Genomic DNA, 21,951 nt, shown 5'->3' with positions numbered 1-21,951 from the left:
AAATGGAAAGATCAACATTGTTCTTTTGCAGTCAGTGGGTTCATCACAGAAGCTCTAGTTAATATTAAGGATGTAATTATAAAAATACTTGGCATGCGTCTGAGAGGAAGTTTCTAATGATCACATTGAGCTGCTCAATAACAAGGTGGAAAATGTGGCTCATAACTATATGTCAAGTTGTTAATATAAATGCTCCTTATGTTGCATTTGAGTATTAAGCATATCAATCCAGTGACAGGATAATCCACGTTAATTGCATACTCACACTAGAAAAGGTGGCTTTGAAATTCCATTTGGCTGAGAAACCTATGAGAAAGCAAGACACGCATCATCTTAGATTGTTGTACCAAATTAAATCCTCAAAAACAAACTTACTGACAATAAAATGTGTTGTATGCTGTTCTAGACAGACATTGCCTCATGTTTATTTAGGATCAGGTATGCATTTTGAAATATAAAGGTTAACTATGATAACAGAAATCCACAAAGAAAAAAACAAACAAAAAAAAACTACCTGTGACGGTATCAGGGAGAGGCCTGTATTCAGCTAGTCAGACTGGTCTGATGGCTAACTCTGTTAAACTTTCACACAGACTGAACTACAGCCTGGAATCCAGCCCTGCTGCTCATCAGCTTTACCGCAAATTCTGTTACTGAACAGCCGTTTGTAGCTGGTTTTTCCTAACACACTGTTACAGTAATATGGCCTGAATGTTCATGATAAAAAAAATATTGATAGCTGTAGAAATACAGTATTGTAAGCTAATAAAAATTGTCTTAGAACAGTGCAACTGCTGTAAAATTTAGGTTTAAAATGAATGTGATTCAGGTTTTTCTCATTTGTAAGTCGCTTTGGATAAAAGCGTCTGCTAAGTGAATAAATGTAAATGTAGGTTTGCAGTCAGTAGCATGAAGCACAATGCTGTGTAGTGCGCTGACACAATGCCAACACAAGATGGCAGACTAGATGGAACAATCCACTAGATCGCAGTCTTCAGAAGTACTAATTGTGAGAAAAACAAAGCATAGCATGTGACCAGTCCAGAAGCAGCATTTAATATACTAAACTTATCAGAGTTAGATTTTCAGTACACAGAAATATGTCTGTTTTGAGTGAAGCTAACACAAATGGACAGAACTGAACTAAGGAAAAGAGGATATTTTACATTCTGGACTGTTACAACACTACTTACCTTTCCCTCCCTCTCTGCCACTTTGATTTAATTTCATTGATCACATTCTCTCTTTTTTTTTTTTGACTTATTTGTAACTATTCTCACACTACCACAACTCAGGACTCTCATTTCCACTTCTGTGAACATGTGAACAAGGCTGATTAAAGTGTGTTGGACACAGCAAAGTTGGCCAGAATCATCTTTCGCCTTTGCTCTTCCTTGATGAAAAAAGTGCTTGTGGTGTGCCATCTCTGTGCTTACCTCAGTTTTCCAGGACTATTTAAAACCAAGCCCTGTCTGAGTAATTACATGCCACAGGGGTGGTGAGTCAAACTTCAGCAGGTGTTGGCCAACAGGCCTTTACACCTCCATAGTTGACTTTTTATTGGAAGTACTTAATCACACAATATGAACAGCTATGTGGCTGAATAAGTGGCTTAGTCCAGTAAGGGGGGTGCTTTCAGGTTGAGCTCAGTGTGGAATTCCATCGGCAAGGCTGAGCCATGACCCGGATGTGCGGAGGCTCCGGGGCTCACCAAGGATTGGGAGGGTAATGAATATTTCACTGGGTTTAGAGAGGAGTATCCCATTTCATTGTATCAACATTCAAGCCAACTACTGGCAAACACCACAAAATCAGGGCTGTCTTTATCCTCATATGGTGCTTCATGCCAATGCTAGTTAGCTGCCTCGCCCATTTCATCATACACTTTATATGGTGACAGATTCTGATGGTTAATAAGACCACATAAACATGAGGCAGCTGACAGCACCAGTGTTCATTTAGTTAAAGAGATCATATTTCATGCTATTCTAGCACTGACATTAAACCTGCTGAAGGGGAGAACAGAACTTGACTACTAACAAAGACGTACTTTATTTTGTGATATAACAGGCTTCTGTCAGTGCAAACATAATTATTTACATGTAGCCACATTTTTGCTAATGCTTTGCATAAATGCAAAACATTTAATTCCTAGTTAGACTTCATAGAGGGAGCTAAGCAGCCTTCAAACATTTCTGAGTGACATTTGTAGGCTAATGCCAATATAATTCTAGAAATGGTTATCGCTTATATGCATAATACATTTGAAAGCAAATAGCACAGTTCACCTCAATGTATGTAAACACAGCAGAGCTTTCAAGGTGATTCAGTAAAAAGGCCTTTTTCCCCCGCAGTCACTGTTGTTAATGCCACTACTCTGGTCTAGCGTTAAGGATTTAGCATTGTTCCATAGACAATCCTCTTTAAGGTGTAGCTGATCCTAAGATCTACTCAGACACATGGACTGTAATGATATCTATGTCACACTAATGTGTTCTGTATCTCTGTGCCAAGGCACACAAAGCAGACGGACATCATAGACTCCTCTATATTCAGTCATGTTGACCTAATGGCTCAGACAGCTATGCAATTCATCTTCTTTGGTATGGGTGTCCCTACTGTAGTCTCAGATTCCTCTTCCTAGCTGACAGGAGTGGAATCTGACATGATCTTCTGCTGTTGTGCACCACCCTTAAAGTTTGGTGTGTTGTTCTTCAGAGATGTTTACTGCTCACCATGCTGGTAAATAGTGATTATTTCAGTTAACGTAGCTGTACTGTCAGCTTGCACCAGTCTCTTCTGATCTCTCATCATTTATGGCATTTGGCAGATAGACATAAATGTAAGTCACCCTGGATCTCATTTATTGAACTGAGCAGTTGAGGATTAAGGGCCTTACTCAAGGGCCCAGCAGTGGCAGCTTGGAGGTGCTGGGATTTGAACTCGCAACCTTTTGAGCAGTAGTCCAACGATTACCAACATGCTACCACTTCCCAACAAGGTAGTTCCATCAGCAGTTACTTAATTCCTAAACGATCAATTATACACTGCAATTATATTTTTTCCTCATTTTGAAGTTTGATGTGAATATTAACGGAAACTCTTGACCTGAACCTGCATAATTTTATGCAGTGTGTTGCTGCTACATGAATGACTGATGGGATAATAAGCAAGTTCCTAATAAAGTGGTCAGTGAGTGTGTATTCAGATTTTCAGTCAACTCAAAACAGCTCATTCTACATATGAAGAGATGAGTAAGAGAGCTACTTACCATGTTTTCAGAGGAAGGCACATGTGTCTGAATCAGGGACTTGGTTGAATTCCTCCTGACAGGAGTGTCACTGTAGTCAGGAGGAGGTAACATCACATCATCCTCGGGGTCCGGCTGCGTGAGGTTGGCCACACTCTTACTGCGTGCCGGAGGATTCCCAAAAACACTTCAACAGTAGGCCACATGTTAGAATATACTACATACAAATGCATAGAGAAATCCATATAACACTTTTTGCATGTTTAATAATGCAATATTTATAAGGAACAGACAAATAAAATGATCTTAACACGGACATATTTCTTTCACTTTAAGTGAACTTACTTCTGTCCTGTATACATAGGATGCCTGAAACAATAATGCATTTTACTGAGCATATAGGATCAAGGTGGGTCATCTGCAGAAAGGCATACTCAATAGAATACTATACAGATTTTACTTTGTGACCGTCCCTGTGCACACATGCAACCCAGCTGAGCTTTTCCACCCAACTGGTCAGTTAAATGGCCAGCACACTGAGTACTCAAGTACTTCAAGAGAATCAAGTTGAGGAACACAATAGACACACAACATATTGTTTTCAGACTGAGGTCCTCGGGTATTTAACCTAGGTTACTTAGTAATGTATTTCCTCCTAATGTGTCTTTTATGTGACAATTCAGGCGCAGTGGCAATGCAGTACTTTCTAACAATGAGGAGCTAAAGGTCTTTAAATGTAGTGATCCTAAAATAGAGCCTGAACCTAGCTTGGGTTTCCTTGTCTTCAAAGGAGAACTGATCAGTATCAGTAGCAATCAAGAGGATTACAGAGAAGTGTGTGGGTGTGTGTGTGTGTGAGTGAGAGAGAGAGAGTGTATATGAGGGGGAGTCTGATTACCTGTTATTTACCACAGGTTCTACATATGGACGACAGTAGGAGGATGGAAACCAGCCCCTTCTGTGTAAAGCAAGCAGAAGTGAATATAGAGTGTTCAGTTATGCATATTGGACAAAGAAATAATAATAAAATGTTAATCAATATGCTACAAAGCAATAGGTATGAAACTCTTACATGTCTTTAGCTTTGCAAAATACAGCATAAAAATAAATTATAACATGCAAACATATATGTTTTATACATACACACACACACACACACACAGACACATATTATATATATATATATATATATATATATATATATATATATATATATATATATATATATATATATAAACAAACATTTTAGGTGAACTGCTCATCCACAAAAATGTGTGGCAAATACTGAGAAGACAGACTGCAACAACTTGAAACTTTGTATAATAAAACTGCAGAGACAATATATTCATAGACTGCAACAACAACCAGAGTGTTTAATTCTGGTGTTGTTGGTTTTGGATAGTAACATTGTGAAGGTCTTGCACAGGATAATGCGCCCTGCCACACTGCAAAAATTGGTCAGGAATGGTTTGTGGAACACTGACAAAGAGTTCAAGGACTTGGCCTGCAAATTCCTCAGATCTCAATACAATCGAGCATCTGTGGGATGTGCTGGACAAACAAGTCCGATCCATGGAGGCCCCACCTCGAAACTTACAGGACTTAAAGGATCTGCTGCTAATGTCTTGGTGCCAGATACCACAGCAGACCTTCATAGGTCTTGTGGAGTCCATACTTTGATGGGTCATCATGCTTTGATGGTTTTGGCAGCACAAGGGGGACCTACATAATATTAGGCAGGTGGTTTTAATGTTATGGCTGATCAGTGTACTGTTGAGTTTAAATTGCTTATTTTTCTTACATGTACAGCATTTAGCCGATGCCCTTATCCAGAGTGTCTTAGATAAGTGCTTTGGAGTCTCTATCAAAAGCACATCCTCCTGCTAGTTCCCCAAGTCAGGGACTAAGAATACCATCAAGAAACTTTTGTGAAAACCAGACATTTGATCTTATTGGCATTGATTAAAATATATGAAAAATAAAAAGTGAGTAAACACAAACCCAAAAAATAAGAAAAATAAAACTAATCATTCAATTATAAAAGACATGCCACCATATAAACAGAGGAGAAGCCAGTCTGTATTCACATAGCCATAAGCTGTAAACAAATTCCTCACCTGATGGAGGATTAGTGCTCACTTTATTGTTAATATTATATAATATAAAATATTTTTTGGCATAGAAGAGAGTCAAAATAATTTCCACTTTTGATCATTAGGCTTCACCCTGATCATGTCGAGTAAAAAAAATTCCATTACGCCTTTGAGGCTTTACCCTGATCTATCGTTAGGTGCTCACAGCTGTCTGTGCACTTGAACTTTTATGGAGGTTTGCAGTGTCACTAAATTTACTGGTGATTGGCATTCATCTACATATGCATGCAAGTACGTTGAAAATCTGAATTTCTGAAAACTTTTGTTAATCCGTCCGGAATTTTTTTTGTTTGGTTTATGCAAACATTTACATACAACAAAAACATAACACACTGACAAATTAGGCCCAATGTGCATATACACAGAAGATACTGAACCTTGTGGCCAGAAATGTATACAAAATATATTAGACATTCCATGGCCCATATGCAGAACGTCTGAGTCAAATACTACCCGTCACTTTGTAAAATCAGCAAAGGCCCAACATAATTGTGAAACCACCATGCAAAAGTGATGAGCAAAGCAGACTAACCATCGCGGTCTCTTACCTTGATGGTGTGTAAGAAATGTCAATGCTCAAACCAAGTAATAGGACAGAACTTATACACATAAAAGATCATACACTTAAACAGAACCCAAGAAACATTGTATATGAAGTACAATGCAATGAAGAATGTAGACTTGGCCAAGGGAAAAACATTGCTGTTTAACAACCAACACAGGAGGGCTACCTCCTGTAGTCAAGACTCTCCTGTGTACCTACAGGTTTTGAGTTTTGAGATTTCTTCACTGTAAATATTCCATAAGAGAAAACAACTGCTTAGAAAGAGAGACAAGAAGATCAGCACCTTGAGTTACTTATAATGGTATCTTTACTCCAGCACCTTTACTCTGGCAGCTTCACATCAATCAATGCCTCCTCCTTGTAACCTTAATAACCTTTATCACATCAAAGGTGTGAAGACCCACTTGAAGTGATGAAAGTCCCTCAGATGAGTCCAGTCACTTCTCACCTCACACAACTCTCACAACTCACTCCTACTAGATAATTCAATGACCTGGATGACTGAAAACGTATATAGATACAGGCATGAGTACCTTCTCTTTTAAAATGTCTTTCTCAAGAACAAAGATAAGATAAGCAGAGAGAATGTGAGAGAGAATTATTTTCGATACCAAATACCACCACTACTCTGCAGCACTATCTCTACAAATAGCTGTATTGAGTTTCACTCATCTGGTATCTAACGAATGCATCATGCACCCAAGTGCTCAGCTTGAAATTATGCTGATGCATCTACTGAGTGTCAATCCATCCTCTGGCTTACATAACTAGGAAACGGTGTGTATATGCAAAATGGAGTTAATCTGTCATTCATTTTAAAGCATATTTCATGTCATGAGTAAAGAGGTATAAACCTGTTTGATTTACACTAACACAAACTTCTATATAGGTCAAAATCAAAACTCGGCCTGATCATAAAAAGCAGGGATATGTGATTGAGGCCCCTTCGCCCAAAAGTTTCTAATTTTCAACTTATGAGTACATTTGACATTAGAAGAAAGAAGAATGTTTTATTAATGATAATATTAAACAAGGATAAAATTGATTTTAAATAGAAGTTCTAGGTCCAAGTTAATCTTGCTATTCTCCTGTTTTAGATGGACATCATCTCTGCATAGCTAATGTAATGTTAAAGCTGCTTTTAACTAAAATTGCTTTATACACTAATACTACTCTTATGCTTTAAAGTAGAAAATACTCTATATAGATGAGAAATATTGTTGTGCAATACAGTGACTTCGTTACTGCACCCTGACAATGTGAAATGTCGTTGGTATTCCTAAGGGACAGATACCAAATGCATCTGATTAAAACGCATACTAACACCAGCTGGAAGAACTCACTCTAAGGCTGCTGAAGTGAAAGGCTTCATAAATATTTGTAGTACTGCTGGAAACTGGCAATTTTCTCCCACATAGCTGTTATTCTTCTGCAGCTGTGCTCTGACTGGTTCTGTTCACCTCACTAGAACACTCTTCAGAAGCTAGTGGCCCTGTCATGTCTATAAAAGTTATTCAGCTGACATGAATGAAATCAGCGTTCTTTCTGCTACAGATGATTTGCTGAAAATCACGGACAGTTGTGTATACTGATGTTCTCCACTGAGCCTTCTACAATAGCCCTAGTGATTATGTTGGATCAGTGAAAAGCCCTGAGCAGATGCAATGCAGCATGGTTGAGTTATTTGTCATGGTACAATTGAAGCTAGACTTACTACCAATTTTTTTGCATAGGCATTTAAATTAAGACTGTCAAAGAACTTACTCTACTATTTCATCTAATAAAAATCTGAATTCCACCAAAAATGAGTGGAAGACCAAGTCTATTGATATTTTAACCCTCAAGTTACACATTTAAGACTTGTAGAAGAATCTTTCAACAAGAAACAGCCAAATCAACACAAATACACTACATGGCCAAAGGTTTGTGTACACCCAACCTTCACACCCATACAGCTACAACCAAAAGTATTGGAACAGCAAGGCCAATTCATTTGTCTTGCTATAAACTGAAGACATTGGGGTTTGAGATCAAAAGATGAATATGAGACAATAAATCAGAATTTCAGCATTAATTTCCTAATATTTACATCTAGATGTGTTAAACAACTTAGAACATGACACCTTTGGTGGCAGACCACCCAGTTTTAGGTGTGCAAAATTATTGGAACCAATAGTCTTAAAGTAAATTAAAGTAAATAACACTTAATATTTGGTTGCATATCCCTTGTTTGCAGTAACTGCACCAAGACAGTGACCCACTGACATCACCAAACCATTGCATTCTTCTTCTGTGATGCTTTCCTAGGCTTGTACTGCAGCTTCTTTCAGTTGTTGTTTGTTTGGGGGGGTTTCTCCCTTCAGCCTCCTCTTCAGGAGGTGGAATGTATGCTCAGTTGTGTTAAGGTCTGCTGAGTGACTTGGCCAACCTATCTTCCACTTTTTTCCCCCCTGATGAGGCCCTTTGTTGAGCAGGCAGTGTGTTTTGGGTCATTGTCTTGCTACATGATGAAATTCCTCCCAATTAGATTGGATGCATTTCTCTGTATACTGGCAGACAGAAGGTTTCTGTAAACTTTTGAATTCATTCTGCTGATGCCATCATGAGTTACATCAGCAATAAATTTTAGTGAGCCTGTTCTAGAAGCAGCCGTGCAATTCCAAGCCATGACATTAACTCCACTCTGCTTGACCGATAAGCTAATATGTTTTGGATCATGAGCAGATCCTTTCTTTCTCCACACTTTGGCCTTTCCATCACTTTGGTAGAGGTTAATCTTGGTTCCAGATCTCTTGTGGCTCATCTCTCTATTTCTTTTCAAATTCCAATTTGATTTTCTGATTCTTACTGCTGATGAGTGGTTTTCATTTTGTGGTATGGCCTCTATATTTCTGCTCTCAAAGCCTTTTTCGAACAGTAGGTTGTGATACCTTCACCCCTGCCCTGTGATGCCTTTTGGTGATGTCACCGACTGTTGTTTCTGGGTTTTTCTTCACAGCTTTCACAATGTTTCTGCGATGAACTGTTGCTGGTGTACCTGTTTGATGTTTGATTGTTAGTACACCAGTGGTTTCTTTTTCAGGACATTCCAAATTGTTGTATTGGCTATGCCCAATTTGCCTATTTTTTTCCCCATAGACAGCTCTCTGGTCATCGTGCTGGTTGATCCTTTTTAACAACAAATGTAGTCTTCATAGGTAAACCCCAGGGCTCAAACCAAAAGGACACACTCAGAGCTAGAAATTATTTAAATAAGCAATCTAACAGGGCACACCTGGGCAACAAAAAAACAACAACAACAAAAAAAAAACCTGTCAGTCACATGTTCCAATATTTTCAATATCACTTGAAAAATAGGTGAGTTCAAATAAAAGGTGTCATGTTCCAAGTTGTTTAACATATCTACATGTAAATATGAGAAAATTAAACAGGAAATTCGGCTCCATCATCTCATGTTCATCATTTGACCCAAACCCAAATGTCTTCAGTGTATAGCAAAAACAAACGAACTGGTCTTGCTGTTCCAATACTTTCCAATGGTGACTGTATGTATGCCTTCCCCACACAATTGTATAGAATATCTTTGTATGATGTAGCATTACAATTTATCTTCACTGAAACTAAGGGGCCCAAACCTCTTCCAGCATAACAATGCCCCTGTGCCTCTGTTGCCAAGGTCGGAGCGGAAGAACTCAAGTGGCCTGCACAGATCCCTGACCTCAACCCCACTGGACACCTTTGGGATGAATTGTAATGCTGACTGTACCCCAAGCCTGCTTGCCCATCATCAATGATTGACCTCACTAATGTTCTTGTGGCTGAATGAGCGAATCCCTACAGCTATGTGCCAAAATCTAGTGGATAGCCTTTTCAGAAAAGTGGAAGTTATTATAACAGCAAAGAAGGGGGAACTAATCAAGCACATGTGGGTGTGATGAACAGGTACCCACAAACCTTTGGCCATATAATGAGTTGCAGAAACACAAAATTAGGATTTTGCAATGGCCATCTCGGTCAGTGGATTTGAGGTCTAAATTGAAGAGGGAAGTGCTCATGCACAAAACTATGAATATAAAGTAAAGTGCTCTACAGAGAACCTAAAACTTTCTACAAGTGTTTACAAGCTTGTTAGACAATACAGGAACAGACTCTGTGCTATTATTCATTCCAGGAATGTCTTCACAGTTAACAATTGCTGGACTGCCAATACCAGTTGTCTCTCTCATAACCTCCTGTTACACCTCCTTTTGCATGTGCAAATCTTTCAGCAAGGTTACATAGTGACCCAGTATTTGCAAACGAATTCCATAGTAATTCAGCAATCATTCACTTTCTCCTTTTAGCTTGTGATCATGTCTGACTACATTAATAAAATATGGAGCTTTCAACTTATCAGCTTGTGACCACGTTCAAAGCTGCAGGTGTCCTGTCTTCCAAAGCTAGGGACAGACTCCTCTCCTTCTTTTCTACCTGGGGTAAGGTGTTTTCTTCTAAATTATAAGCAGTTTTTGTAGAATGCTACAGCCTGAATATAGCTACTCAGTCACTGCTCTCTGTTTGCATATGTTCACCTTCATAGGTTTCATGTGCACTGAATAGTTTTCAACTGACCATACGGTGAGTGATGCTTACTACTTATCTCCATTTCTGCTGAGTCGGTTCCTCCCTCTGCATGTTCATCAAATATACTGCACAGATGATTAGTGGAACTTATACGCTATTAGCATTGTTCCCCCATAACATAACACGCACTGTTTACACTAAGTTGCCTTGCATGCCTTGGTGGACAGAAGACTCTACATTGACCTTGTGGCAGAATCCATGATTTCTGGCCCCAGTCAACTTTGTGAATCAATCCACTGACCTTTCCAAACCTAATGAGCATACCTTGCTGTGCCCAGTATGCATGGTATGGTGATGTTTAGATTAAACTGCAGCCGTCTGATTGTCCGACTGTTGCTTTTCTATGTAGGTAAGCAAAGGCTGGCCCACTGGATGTTGGACATGATCACCTTGACCTATAGACAGGCTGGATCCCCACTCCCTACTGTGACATGCCACTCCGAAAGGATCATTTCATCCTCATGGGCCTTATTTAAAGTGTGCTTCCTGGGCATTAACATGCACTTTTTCCAAATTCTACAAGGTGCTTCCCAGTAGGAATCTTCAAGGGCAGTCTTAAGGTGAGTCCTGTTCCTCAAGACTTTATCCAAGTGTTAATTATAGCCCCTGGCATGTAAGAGTACAAGGTGTCCAGGTGCTACACACTGCCCTTGGTGGTTATCAGGGGTTCATAAAACCAGAATTACAAACATAACTAGCATTCAATGTACTACTTAGGGACTTTTTTAAAAAAATATGAAAATATACTGTCATAATAAAACTAAACACAATTCAATTTATTTTTCATATATTTATATTTCTTATTCATTTTATATATATCAATATTTACTACTATTCATAAAAAGTGTCAATAGTTCTGAAGTTAACTATACAGAATGTAAACAAACACTTATCAATACCAAATGTAGTTCAGCAAAGTGAATTCGTATGGTGCCTTACTGTTTCGTCTTCTCCAATTCCCCATAAAGCCAGCCGTCTCTCTCATCAGGGATGAGCAGGATGATTAAGTCACCCTCATCAAAGCTCAGCAGGGTGTTGTTATTGCCAGATTTGTGGGGGAAGATAGTCCTGACGCGTGGCCTCTGGCTCATATTGTTCAGTCCTGTAGCCATCGAAATGGACCTGACCATTTGACTCCCATCATTACTATTATCTGCCAATTAAGTGGTGACACGACATACTGTGATGATCCTGATCCATCTGGTATGAAGTGATTTTACTAATTTTATGTAGTATGAAACTGTAAAGAGTAGGTAGTTATAGACCTGTAATTTAAGAGTCAAGTTAACTCTTAAATTATATCCAGAGTCGAGTTAACTCTTAAATTATATCCAGAATAAAATTATTGTAGTAGGATTTGTTAGACTACACCTTACCGGTCACAGTTTCTTGCTTTGCTGTATCTTGGTTGAACAGGCTCACTAGTGGACTTGTTTGAGCCTTTAGTGGGGGTGCAGGAGGTGGAATCATTGCATCAGAATTGTTCTGTGAAATTATTACAAAAGGTGGTGTTCAGAAGCATGCTTATAAGTTGAATGAACAAGATAGGAATGAATGCTGTGGCATTTACACATATTACTATGACTTCATCCAATATTTCATATTCCCTATTAGTATTCTGGTGTCTACCTTGTGAAATACATAGATTACAACAAAATATGTTTTGTACATGTGTCATCTCTTGTTTTCAGACTGAGAAGCACCTACCCTGCTGTGGCGCTTTATGGCTGGAGAGGCCTGAGGGGTTATGGACACTGGAGTGCGTAGACCTTCTATCATTGACATCACACTGTCTGGAACGTTGGTAATATCAGAACATTTGTCTTGCCAGTTAGGTATCTGGTCTATTAGTATATCCTTGGCCTTTAAAGTGAGAACACATTATACCAGTTAATAAAAACTATTGAAAACATATTCAGTAAAATATTCAGGGGTAATAATCTCTCATGTCTTCAATAACCATAATGACTGATACTATCTATAATCATGATAATTTGCTTGTCTTAGAAAAACAAGTCTGGAATTGACCTTGCCTTCTGAATGTAATATCTAGTGTATAGAACAGGCTCTCAACCCTAATTCTGGAGTACCCCATGTCCTGTATATTTTAGTGTCTTCCTAATACCTCCACTTCAATTAAGGAAGGGCTAATTAGCTGAATCGGGTGTAGTAAGAGAAGGGAAAACAATAAAATGTGCAAGACAGGGGATATTCCAGGACCAGAGCTGGGAACCTGTGGTGTATAGTAAATGAGGAAAGTAACAATGAAAAAAAGTTAAATGATGATATTCAAACGTTTGCCTTTCTCTGTGATCCTCTGGGTTACAATATTTAATTCATTCATTTTAAATATCTGGTACAATTTCTTGGCAAGACTTCTTGCCTTATGCTACATGATTGTCTTGTTGCAGGGTATGTCCATGTTTAATATGCTCTTGTAAATTTGTTAATTCCAATTTTTAGATAAATTGTAACATTTTCCTTTTTCATTCCAAATATACACAGGATGCAAACTGAAAAAGTACTACTAGATAAAAATAAAGATTGACTGATCTAACAGAACCTAGATGTGATATGCTTAATATAATTAACCTTTTCATGGAAACCTGCTAACTGGTAGGAGAAAGTACAATGTTTGTCCACAAGGAAGCAGAACCTCCTCTTCTCCTCAAGCAAAGCCTCCTTACAGCCATCTGCAATAAACTTCTGCATGTCCATCTGGCGGTGTGTGAGGGTCTCCAAACACTGTTGGGGGAAAAAGAAAACACTTAACGGCTGTCTCATAAGTCTAGTGTGCTTTCTTGGCTTTCACTGAAAACAAGCCACTGTGAAGAACAAAAATGGCCCACATGAGGCTTATTCATTGTCAACCACAAAGAGACCAATCAGAGAGTATAATCTCTACTCTCAGCCCTTTTAATGAAAAAGAATACTTAATCTTAAGTCTCCCTTATCTTTTAAGTCAGGAAGGGTGGCAGTGGAATGAGACATGGATGGGGACAGACTGGTTTTTATGTTATTTTGTCCAGAGTGCAATTCCACTTTCAAAAAGAGTTTTTAATAAAGAGGACTGATAAGATTAATTAATGTCAAGGTCCAAACTGCTAATCTTTTAGAGGCTGTAGAACAGTGTTTACATAATTGTAGACAAGTGTTTGATAAAATGTCCATAAGCTTAATGATGACACAGTTATGGGTGATCAATCAAAAACATCTAATGGTAGTGTATGATTTACACAGACCCACCCTGATTTATAAAACACAGAGAATGACAGGGAGTGTACATATCACTGACTAACAGACTACAGTCAAGACTGTTATCTTACCAGCTAATATATGGATCATTTGTCATAGTAAAATTACATACAGCCATTCCCCACCACTACCCAGTATTAATGTTTTAATGATTCAAGCTCTCTTTTCCTTCTACTACTCTGTCTCATTTTCTCCTCTCCAACTTGTGCACTGATGAGACAATCATGCAATATGACTCAAGTATATTTCAAGTCTCCACAAGACATGTGAAATAGTTTCCAGTCTTGGGTAAAAATCCCTCTGACGCATAAAAGATCACCACAAGACAAAGGCTGGTTGTGTTATTCAAAAGGGTTATGGTTAGTTAAAATGCATAACACAGACCTCCCTTCACAGATTATGCATGCTACTGTACATGCTTGCATACAGTGTTTCCTCTGATCAAAATGTATGAGCATTCTCTAAAAAGGCACTTCATTATATTGTTTTTAAGGCACAGGTAGTGTACATAAAAAAAAAAACCCAAAACAATTAGAATCAGTGGTACAGGAAGGACCTGGACGATGATCAAAGGTCCCACTGCTTCCCTTTTATATATATGCTTCCTCCTTTGAATACCAGAAACGTTGGGCTAGCCATGTCTCATCCCTGTGCAAACAGCAAAGCCAAACAAACTGTGTATTTCTCGGAGAGGCGCCAGAGCATGTGAACCAAGCAGGCGAAATCCCACAAATACACATGCACATACACACACAGACATACATGCACACCATCAATGACAGAACAGCCAGGCCAGCTGTGCTAATATCTACTTTGTCTGCAGTATTCTCCTAAACAACACAGGAAGAGCTACATAATGTCTATACCAGCTTCTGCTGTACTTTATAGAAAAATAAAGCATTTGTAGCTCCTGCTCTCTCGGAGTACCCTTAGTATCTCTGATAGGGACATATAACACACAGACTGCTTATACAAAGGACAGATGGGAAAGTCTTACACAAAGAGTTTCATGTTCATCACCAAAGACTAGGGCTGCACAATTAATCGAATATTGATTTTGATTACAATTTTGACTGCCCACGATTACATGGACATGATCGACTGCAATATGGACGTTTAAAAGTTCCTCCTCCGCTCATAGAAAACTCTGCTGTATATCAAGTCAAGCACTTCCTAAACTTACAGCCAGTGTTGTGGATAAAAATGACATGAAATAAACAGGAGGGAGACCTAGTATGGGTAATATGTAATTTTATTGAAAATTCACAGGGCTGGTTGGATTCACACTTTAAGATCTTTAAGAGTAACACACTATGGTTTATTAGTCACAGAGAAATATAAGAGCTGAGGAGGGCAGGCTGAGAAACACACACACTCTCGTACAGTCAAGGGCAGGCGTGCAGACATAACACACACAAAGGCCCCAACGCACACACATAACATTATGAGAACAACATGAGACTAAGGTCTCTCTATAATTGTTTTCTCTCTCTCCCACTTTCAATCCTAATGGTAGTCAGAAAGTCCTCTTTCAAAACATCATGGTAAATTTGATAAGCCTTTTTTTTAAACATCATGGTAATGTAGATGAGCTCTTTTTAACCCTATTGGTATTGAAATCATAGTGTTTCTAAAATATATTGGTTATCTACTGTGTAAATACAGTATAAATACTGGAGCTTGAGCTCCAGGTGTCAGATCACTTCTGAGAATTCTCATTGGTGTGGATCTCGTGAGGTGGAAATAAAATCTGGACCCTTGCTTCTTCTCACTCACGGCTGGTGTCTTTTTTTTCTATCTCCAACTGGGTTCACAGATGTGAGTATTTGCTTCTATGTTGAATTTTAAGTGTCTTTGGGTAATAGGCTAAATTTGGGCCAGCACCAGTCACCATAGAGTGGCGCAGGGATAATGTCATTTTGTATGTCAAAACCCGGAAACGAGTTAGCATTTTAGTGCTCGCACGACGAGCTTCGTTTCAGGTTTTTTAGAGCACACTGCAAGCTCCAGCACTTGTGCGAGGGGAAATCGTGACCCTAACATGTTGCTAAATGGGACTACCGACGTTGTCTGGGACATTAAACGACATCAGGGCGAACAGGAAAAAACCTTGCAGTTAAACTGGTTCAGGTTTGCTGTGTACAATTCCCCCAAAAAACGTGGATGTCGATTCATCCACAGAGTAAATCCATATTATGGAAAATGTTTTTAAATCAAGTTTGGAAAAGTTGTCGGAAGCTTGGTGATGGCGACGTTGACGTCGCGCGACCGTGGTGTATGTAGTTCATTTATAGCATACGGTTAGCTGTTTATTTCTGGCGATTGTATTTAGGTTTCAAACTTCATAAAAGTTGTGTTCATGTGAAAATTATCTTGATGGACAAAACATGTTAGTGTTGTAAACTTTTGTTGGTCACAGAGCTTTTTTTTTGCAATAATCCAAAAGCCTATGTGAAAATCCTATTGGGTTTTTGTTCAGGGAATCAGTGTGATGCTAACTTCCGGGTTCCGGTACAAAATGATGTCATCCCTGCACCACTCTACTGGGTGATTTGGCTACGTCTCTCCTCCTGTAAACACTGTTATTGCCTTTCTGCATACGCCTGAATTGTTTTCATTTGGTTGCATATTGTTATATTTGATGCATATTTTCATTTGGTTGATGGCATTTTTATTTTTACTTATCCTATATTTTGGGTACAATTGTATTTATATTTTGCTTCTAGGAGACGATGCACTTTAAGGACCAGTCTAATTTGATGCAGAGATTTGTACATTAGCAGGAATGTAGCACAACATGGAGGTGAAAGCAGCGGTCTGTTTATTTAAATGTGAAAGTGTAATAAAAATATGTTGTCCCTAAAATCAATGAATAATCGTGATAAATAATCGTGATCTCAATATTGAACAAAATAATTGTGATTATCATTTTGGCCATAATCGTGCAGCCTTACCCGAGACCCTCTGTTATAAACTGATAAATGCTGAAGCCTGTTGCTATGGACACGTAAATTTCACCGGGGAAAAGAATCAGCAGTAATGTCAGACACAGTGAGAGACACACCATTCTAGTTTGAGTCTTTTTTTTTTCCATTTACCTAAACATGTAGATTCATTTTTGCTATATATATTTATTATTGCTAACTGATACAGTTGTTATCCAATATAGCCAATCAATTAAGAGAAATTTTAAATACACAAGCATTTTCTCTCAACTGACTTTCCAAACCATTGTGCATCTTACAATTTCAAGCCAGAATAATGATTTCAGAAATTAATAAACATGAAGAAATGCTTTAATTTTTCATACAAATCTTATCTTGTGGAAAAAAAATACATGATAATCTTGTAAAAAATATCTCCTAAAACACCCCAAGCATTAAAAACTAGACCTACATGATTGATAGATGGCTCTGACTGAAATATAAAAATCGATGACCACGGTACTGTTAGTCTGTGGCTGTACTGAATACTCAAGGACCAACCATAACAAACAAATGCGTGTAAAAAGCCTAAAGAATTGCAGAAGCATTGTGCTCCGTTCACATATAAGCTTCTTTGCACAATTCTGATTTTTGCTCAGACTGGATCCGTCCATTTTGATGGGTCATATTTGTAACTGCAAGTGATCCACATCTGTCTTTAACATGAATGCACATGTCCCCTAAAATGCCTTGCACACACACTGACTTGCTGGGCAATTGTTTCAAACACTACTCAGTCTTAGTACGTTCCTTCCTGTTCTGCTTGATTCCCTAGATATCTCCAATTTCCCCATCCTTCCACTGAACATAGTCACCACTGTTGTTGCAGTCCTTTGTTGTTTTGAATGCTACCAACATCATATGCTCATGCATGTTGGGAAAAGTGATATGAATTTTGATCTAATGTTTTCATTCAAGTCACATGGCAACACATCAGATACATACTGTAGCTAATCTAGGACTATATATAAAAGTGCTCTGGGTATGATTTGAAACATTCAGATTTGTGTCTACAACACTGCTAAAAAAATTATCTGTGTCACAGAAAATCGGATTTGTGTCACTTCATTCTGCGTAATGTGAATGTAGCCTTAGAGATGACTCAGCTAGTGCTTTATGTCTGGGCTGGAAAGGAGAATGTATGTCTTATTATAACCTTTGCAGGACAGACAGATGTGTTCATCAGAGAGGGTCAAAATACAGCATACAGAATGTAAGGAGGGGGGAGATACAAATAAATAAATAAAACTTGCACAATAATGTGGAGGCAGAAACACAGAGATGCACTGGCTCTTTGTAGATGACCCTCTTCATCGGCTGATATTTGATAAATTCTAGTTAACGTGACATATTGCTGACCTTAAAGCCAGAGTCATTTTGCATTTGAACTCTGCTGGTAAGTGAATTCATTGTTAACTGTTGCTACGAGTCAAATAAATGTGTGCGCATGTGCAGGTATGGGTGTGATCTAGGGTGTATCTGTGGATTTCATAAACAAAGTCTAATCACTGTTATTCATTCATAAACACATGAAACACAGTTGTCTCTATTTGAGAGATGGTGATTTGAATATGGCATGGAGTGTTCAAGCTCTCACCTCATTCTCTTTGCTCTCATACTTCAGCGCATTCTTTCCTTGACTCTTCCTCCTCAGCTTTTTCAGGTCAGCCTGAGACCTCTCCAGAAAGTCCTGCTTCATCTTGTGCTCCATCTGATACTTCTTAAACGTGGCCTATGGACGGACAGAAAATTCTATCACTGCTGCCACTCAATCAGAGTGTAATGTGCTTGGCAGGCAGAGACTTGTACTACAGGGACCGTCCTTGTGTCTCTATTTAAGAGTAACTACAGTGTGTGTGTTGTGTACTAAAATGATGTATGATTCAGAGACTTTGGTCTCTGGAGTGCAGAACTTGTATGACTGCTTGTCACTGTCTATTTCTAATGGAAAACTCCATTTCTAGGCTCCCTGTGGATTTAATATCGCACTCACGGTCATGTATTTCATGTCCATATCGGTCTTTTTGTCCAGCTCAGCAATAATCTCTCGATGGAAGCGTCTGAACTGTGGAGAGAAGCAGAGATGGATCAAAAGAAAGAAGACATTATAATGTATTTCATAAAGAACTGCATTACTGGTGGGAATGTGTTAGACACAACTACAAACAGACACAAAAAAACGTGAAAAGAGGTAATTGAGTAAAGCACTACAGGCCTTGGCTGCTGTTAATGTAAGCTAAAGTGATCAGTGATAAGGGTCTGAATAAAAAAAAGATGAGTCAAAAACAGAGACCAGAGACAAACCTACAGACTCCATTACCACCCGAAGACACACGCGCACACACAACCCAGCCTTCAGTGAATGAGATCATGTTTTGTTATTTCCCTGTGAAAACTGTCAGGTTCCCACCATCCCTTTCTCCTCTGCCAACTCTTCAAACTTCTTCAAATCAAGTCATTCAGCTAGGATTCGTTTTCCCACTACGTTTATTTATTTATCTGTTCATTCAGAAAGTTGGTTTACAAGAACAAGCAGAGATTTCACACTGCCAATCTTTTACTGTCTGACAGTTCACATATGTGTTTTCTTCATTCTATTCTTTCCAGTTTCATTAGACAGCTTATTTTTAGCCTCTTGTTACTATGTGGAGGAAAAAAAAACAGAAACCTGGAGATGGAAAAACATCTGATAAGTGACCTTATCTCAGCCAAGCCTTTACATATTACACCATAAAAAAGTAAAAATATATTACATGATGAGCTTGTGTGTTTGTATGTATGAATTAATATTGGTGTAATATTAAGCAGTATAAAATGGGAATATATAGGACCAACTGTAATTTTCCAATTACTGGGAGTCAAACGTTTTGCAAGATAAATTCTTTACAATGCTGATAATAAACCCTGGTCAATGGCACGTGTCTAAGTTGGCCATGTCATCTAGTAATGTCTCTGTACACTTTATCATCAGTACCTGTACACTTGCTCATTCATGCAAATATCCAGGGCCGTTTCAGGCCATTGTGGCGCCCAGGTGAGATTCTGATTCTGTGCGAAGGAAAGATTTGGATTTGATTTACCATATAATCTGCACACGAATATTCCAGCCACTCGAATGTCTCAAACCGGCATCATGCATGATGGATCTACATGATGGAAAATCCTCAAATACCATAATGCAATGACAGTTTCATAAACGAGACTTAAAACAGCTAACTACTCAAAGTGACTGGGTAAACTTTCATAATCTGGTTGTAAAAACCTTGCTGATGGACCTACTTGATATGATCCACAATTCCCACCTCAATGGTACAGATAATAAAACATGAGAAAAATAATGGTCAATTCTCCAGCTCAACGTTATCAGCTCAGCTAGTAGGATCTCCCCATATCATGTTCACATAACTTGGAACTCATATAGACATTTACACACCTTGTTTTGCTTAGAAATGGCCCTGCAATGATCCAATTAAGTATCAGTAGCTGTATAAAGTCATGCAGATACAGGCCAAGAACTTCAGTTAATGTTCACATCAAACAGAATGTGGAAAATGTGATCTTAATGACACTGACCATGTCATAGTTGAAGGTATAAGAAAGGCTGGTTTGAGTATTTCATAAACTGGTTTTCACACAGTAGTCTTGAGACTAGTCAATGACCTTTCTGTGGGCAGAAACGACTTCTTGATGAGAGGTCAGAGGAGAATAACTAGACTGGTTTGGACTAACAGGAAGGCTACATTAACTGAAATTACCACACTTTACAACTGTGGTAAGCAGTAAAGCATCTAAAAAAAAACACTATGTCAAACCTTAAGAAAGCTGGGCTACAATATCAGAAGACCACATCTGGTTTCACTCCTATCAGCCAAGAACAGGAATCTGAGGCTACAGTGGGCACAGATTGAAGATTGGCAAAATGTAGCCTGGTCTTTTTATTTTTTTTGGATAATTGCAGGCATGTATTATTTAATATATACTTAAGTGAAAAAGTGCCACCAATGAACTGGCAGGTTTTTTTTTTTGGTCATTTTCTACTCTTTGAGTGTGTCTTTATTTCCAAGTTTCTTCCATTTATAAATTGTGAATTTTATTATTGATGATAGCATCCCTTAACATCTGATGCCCTTTTATACCTTTCTCTAATGCTATGAAAGGTCCATATTGCATGTTTAAGGGCTTCTGGAATCTGTTTTCCTGTCCACACGGCTCACAGTAAACTGCTTGAGAGCTTGAGTCTGCATAAACTGTTCATCCCTTCAATAAGACTTATATGTATCAACTGTTTTACTGCATTAGACATGTCAAATGAGGCACATTCAAATGAACTGCCTTAAGCATGTCAACAGAGATGCAAAGCTTGGTAAAAAAAAGTCTGGCAGAATCAGCTGATGAGTCAAATATAACTGGTTTGCAACTGAACAACACTATTAAATGGGAATTCTGCTATGTAATTACTGTAAAATTCAGGAGCATTGTTCATTTTTATTACCCCAAGACTGTGTCTGGATCTGAAAAGATGATCTTTGAGATACTACCTGTGAACAGTGATTAATTCCAATACAGTAAACTGATGTAACAAATGAAAAAAACTTCAAGACCTGCCTAATCTATATTTAATATGCTTAACTTTAATAATTTAATACATGGTTTAGGCACTTTGGAGATTAAACACCAAGTCTTTTGTTTGTACGTTTGTGGGAATATCAATTAACCTGCCACACCTGGGACAGATGAGCCAGCAGAAAGCATCTGGGTTGCATTAATGCGGTGTGCCGCTCCTTTGTCAAAGCTGGCCACAGGTGCAGCACAAGGCATGCTCAAACCTGTCTGCTAAACATTACTATCCAAGCAGGTACACTTATTCCCCAACCCATTTTTTTAGCTCCTTATATGTTTATCTTGCCTTGAATCTGAATGATGAGTTGTCAGAAACCAGAACTGAATTTGGGAACGAATAATAGAGGAAATTCAGGAGGCTAACCCTTTTGTGGGTTTGTGCTTGAACACTACAAAAGACAATCCCATAATGATAAGAAAACAACAGCATTCTGTATCTGTAGGGAAGTATGAAAGGTCCCCATCCTTAATTTAAAAACCAAAAAGTGCATAAATAGAACA

At 38.4% G+C, this 21,951-nt stretch overlaps 1 protein-coding gene across 2 annotated transcripts in view; it reads right to left on the bottom strand.

Moving 5' to 3' along the window:
* Positions 1–21,951, bottom strand: part of baiap2l1b (BAR/IMD domain containing adaptor protein 2 like 1b) — a 52,557-nt gene that overhangs the window by 2,432 nt on the left and 28,174 nt on the right. Inside the window, exons 5-14 of one of the 2 annotated variants that reach the window (XM_053612773.1) lie at positions 18,824–18,895; positions 18,428–18,562; positions 13,184–13,336; positions 12,299–12,454; positions 11,968–12,076; positions 11,531–11,744; positions 4,149–4,208; positions 3,596–3,619; positions 3,272–3,437; positions 266–306 (exon numbers count right to left, since the gene is read on the bottom strand). In XM_053612773.1, coding sequence (XP_053468748.1) covers positions 266–306; positions 3,272–3,437; positions 3,596–3,619; positions 4,149–4,208; positions 11,531–11,744; positions 11,968–12,076; positions 12,299–12,454; positions 13,184–13,336; positions 18,428–18,562; positions 18,824–18,895 — 1,130 coding nt within the window. The remainder of the gene's footprint in view (positions 1–265; positions 307–3,271; positions 3,438–3,595; positions 3,620–4,148; positions 4,209–11,530; positions 11,745–11,967; positions 12,077–12,298; positions 12,455–13,183; positions 13,337–18,427; positions 18,563–18,823; positions 18,896–21,951) is intronic. The other variant, XM_053612781.1, reaches the window with a different exon arrangement.

This window comes from Ictalurus furcatus, chromosome 2 (genome assembly GCF_023375685.1).
Source record: "Ictalurus furcatus strain D&B chromosome 2, Billie_1.0, whole genome shotgun sequence".
Taxonomy (NCBI): Eukaryota; Metazoa; Chordata; class Actinopteri; order Siluriformes; family Ictaluridae; genus Ictalurus; species Ictalurus furcatus.
This window is presented reverse-complemented; position numbering and strand designations above follow the sequence as displayed.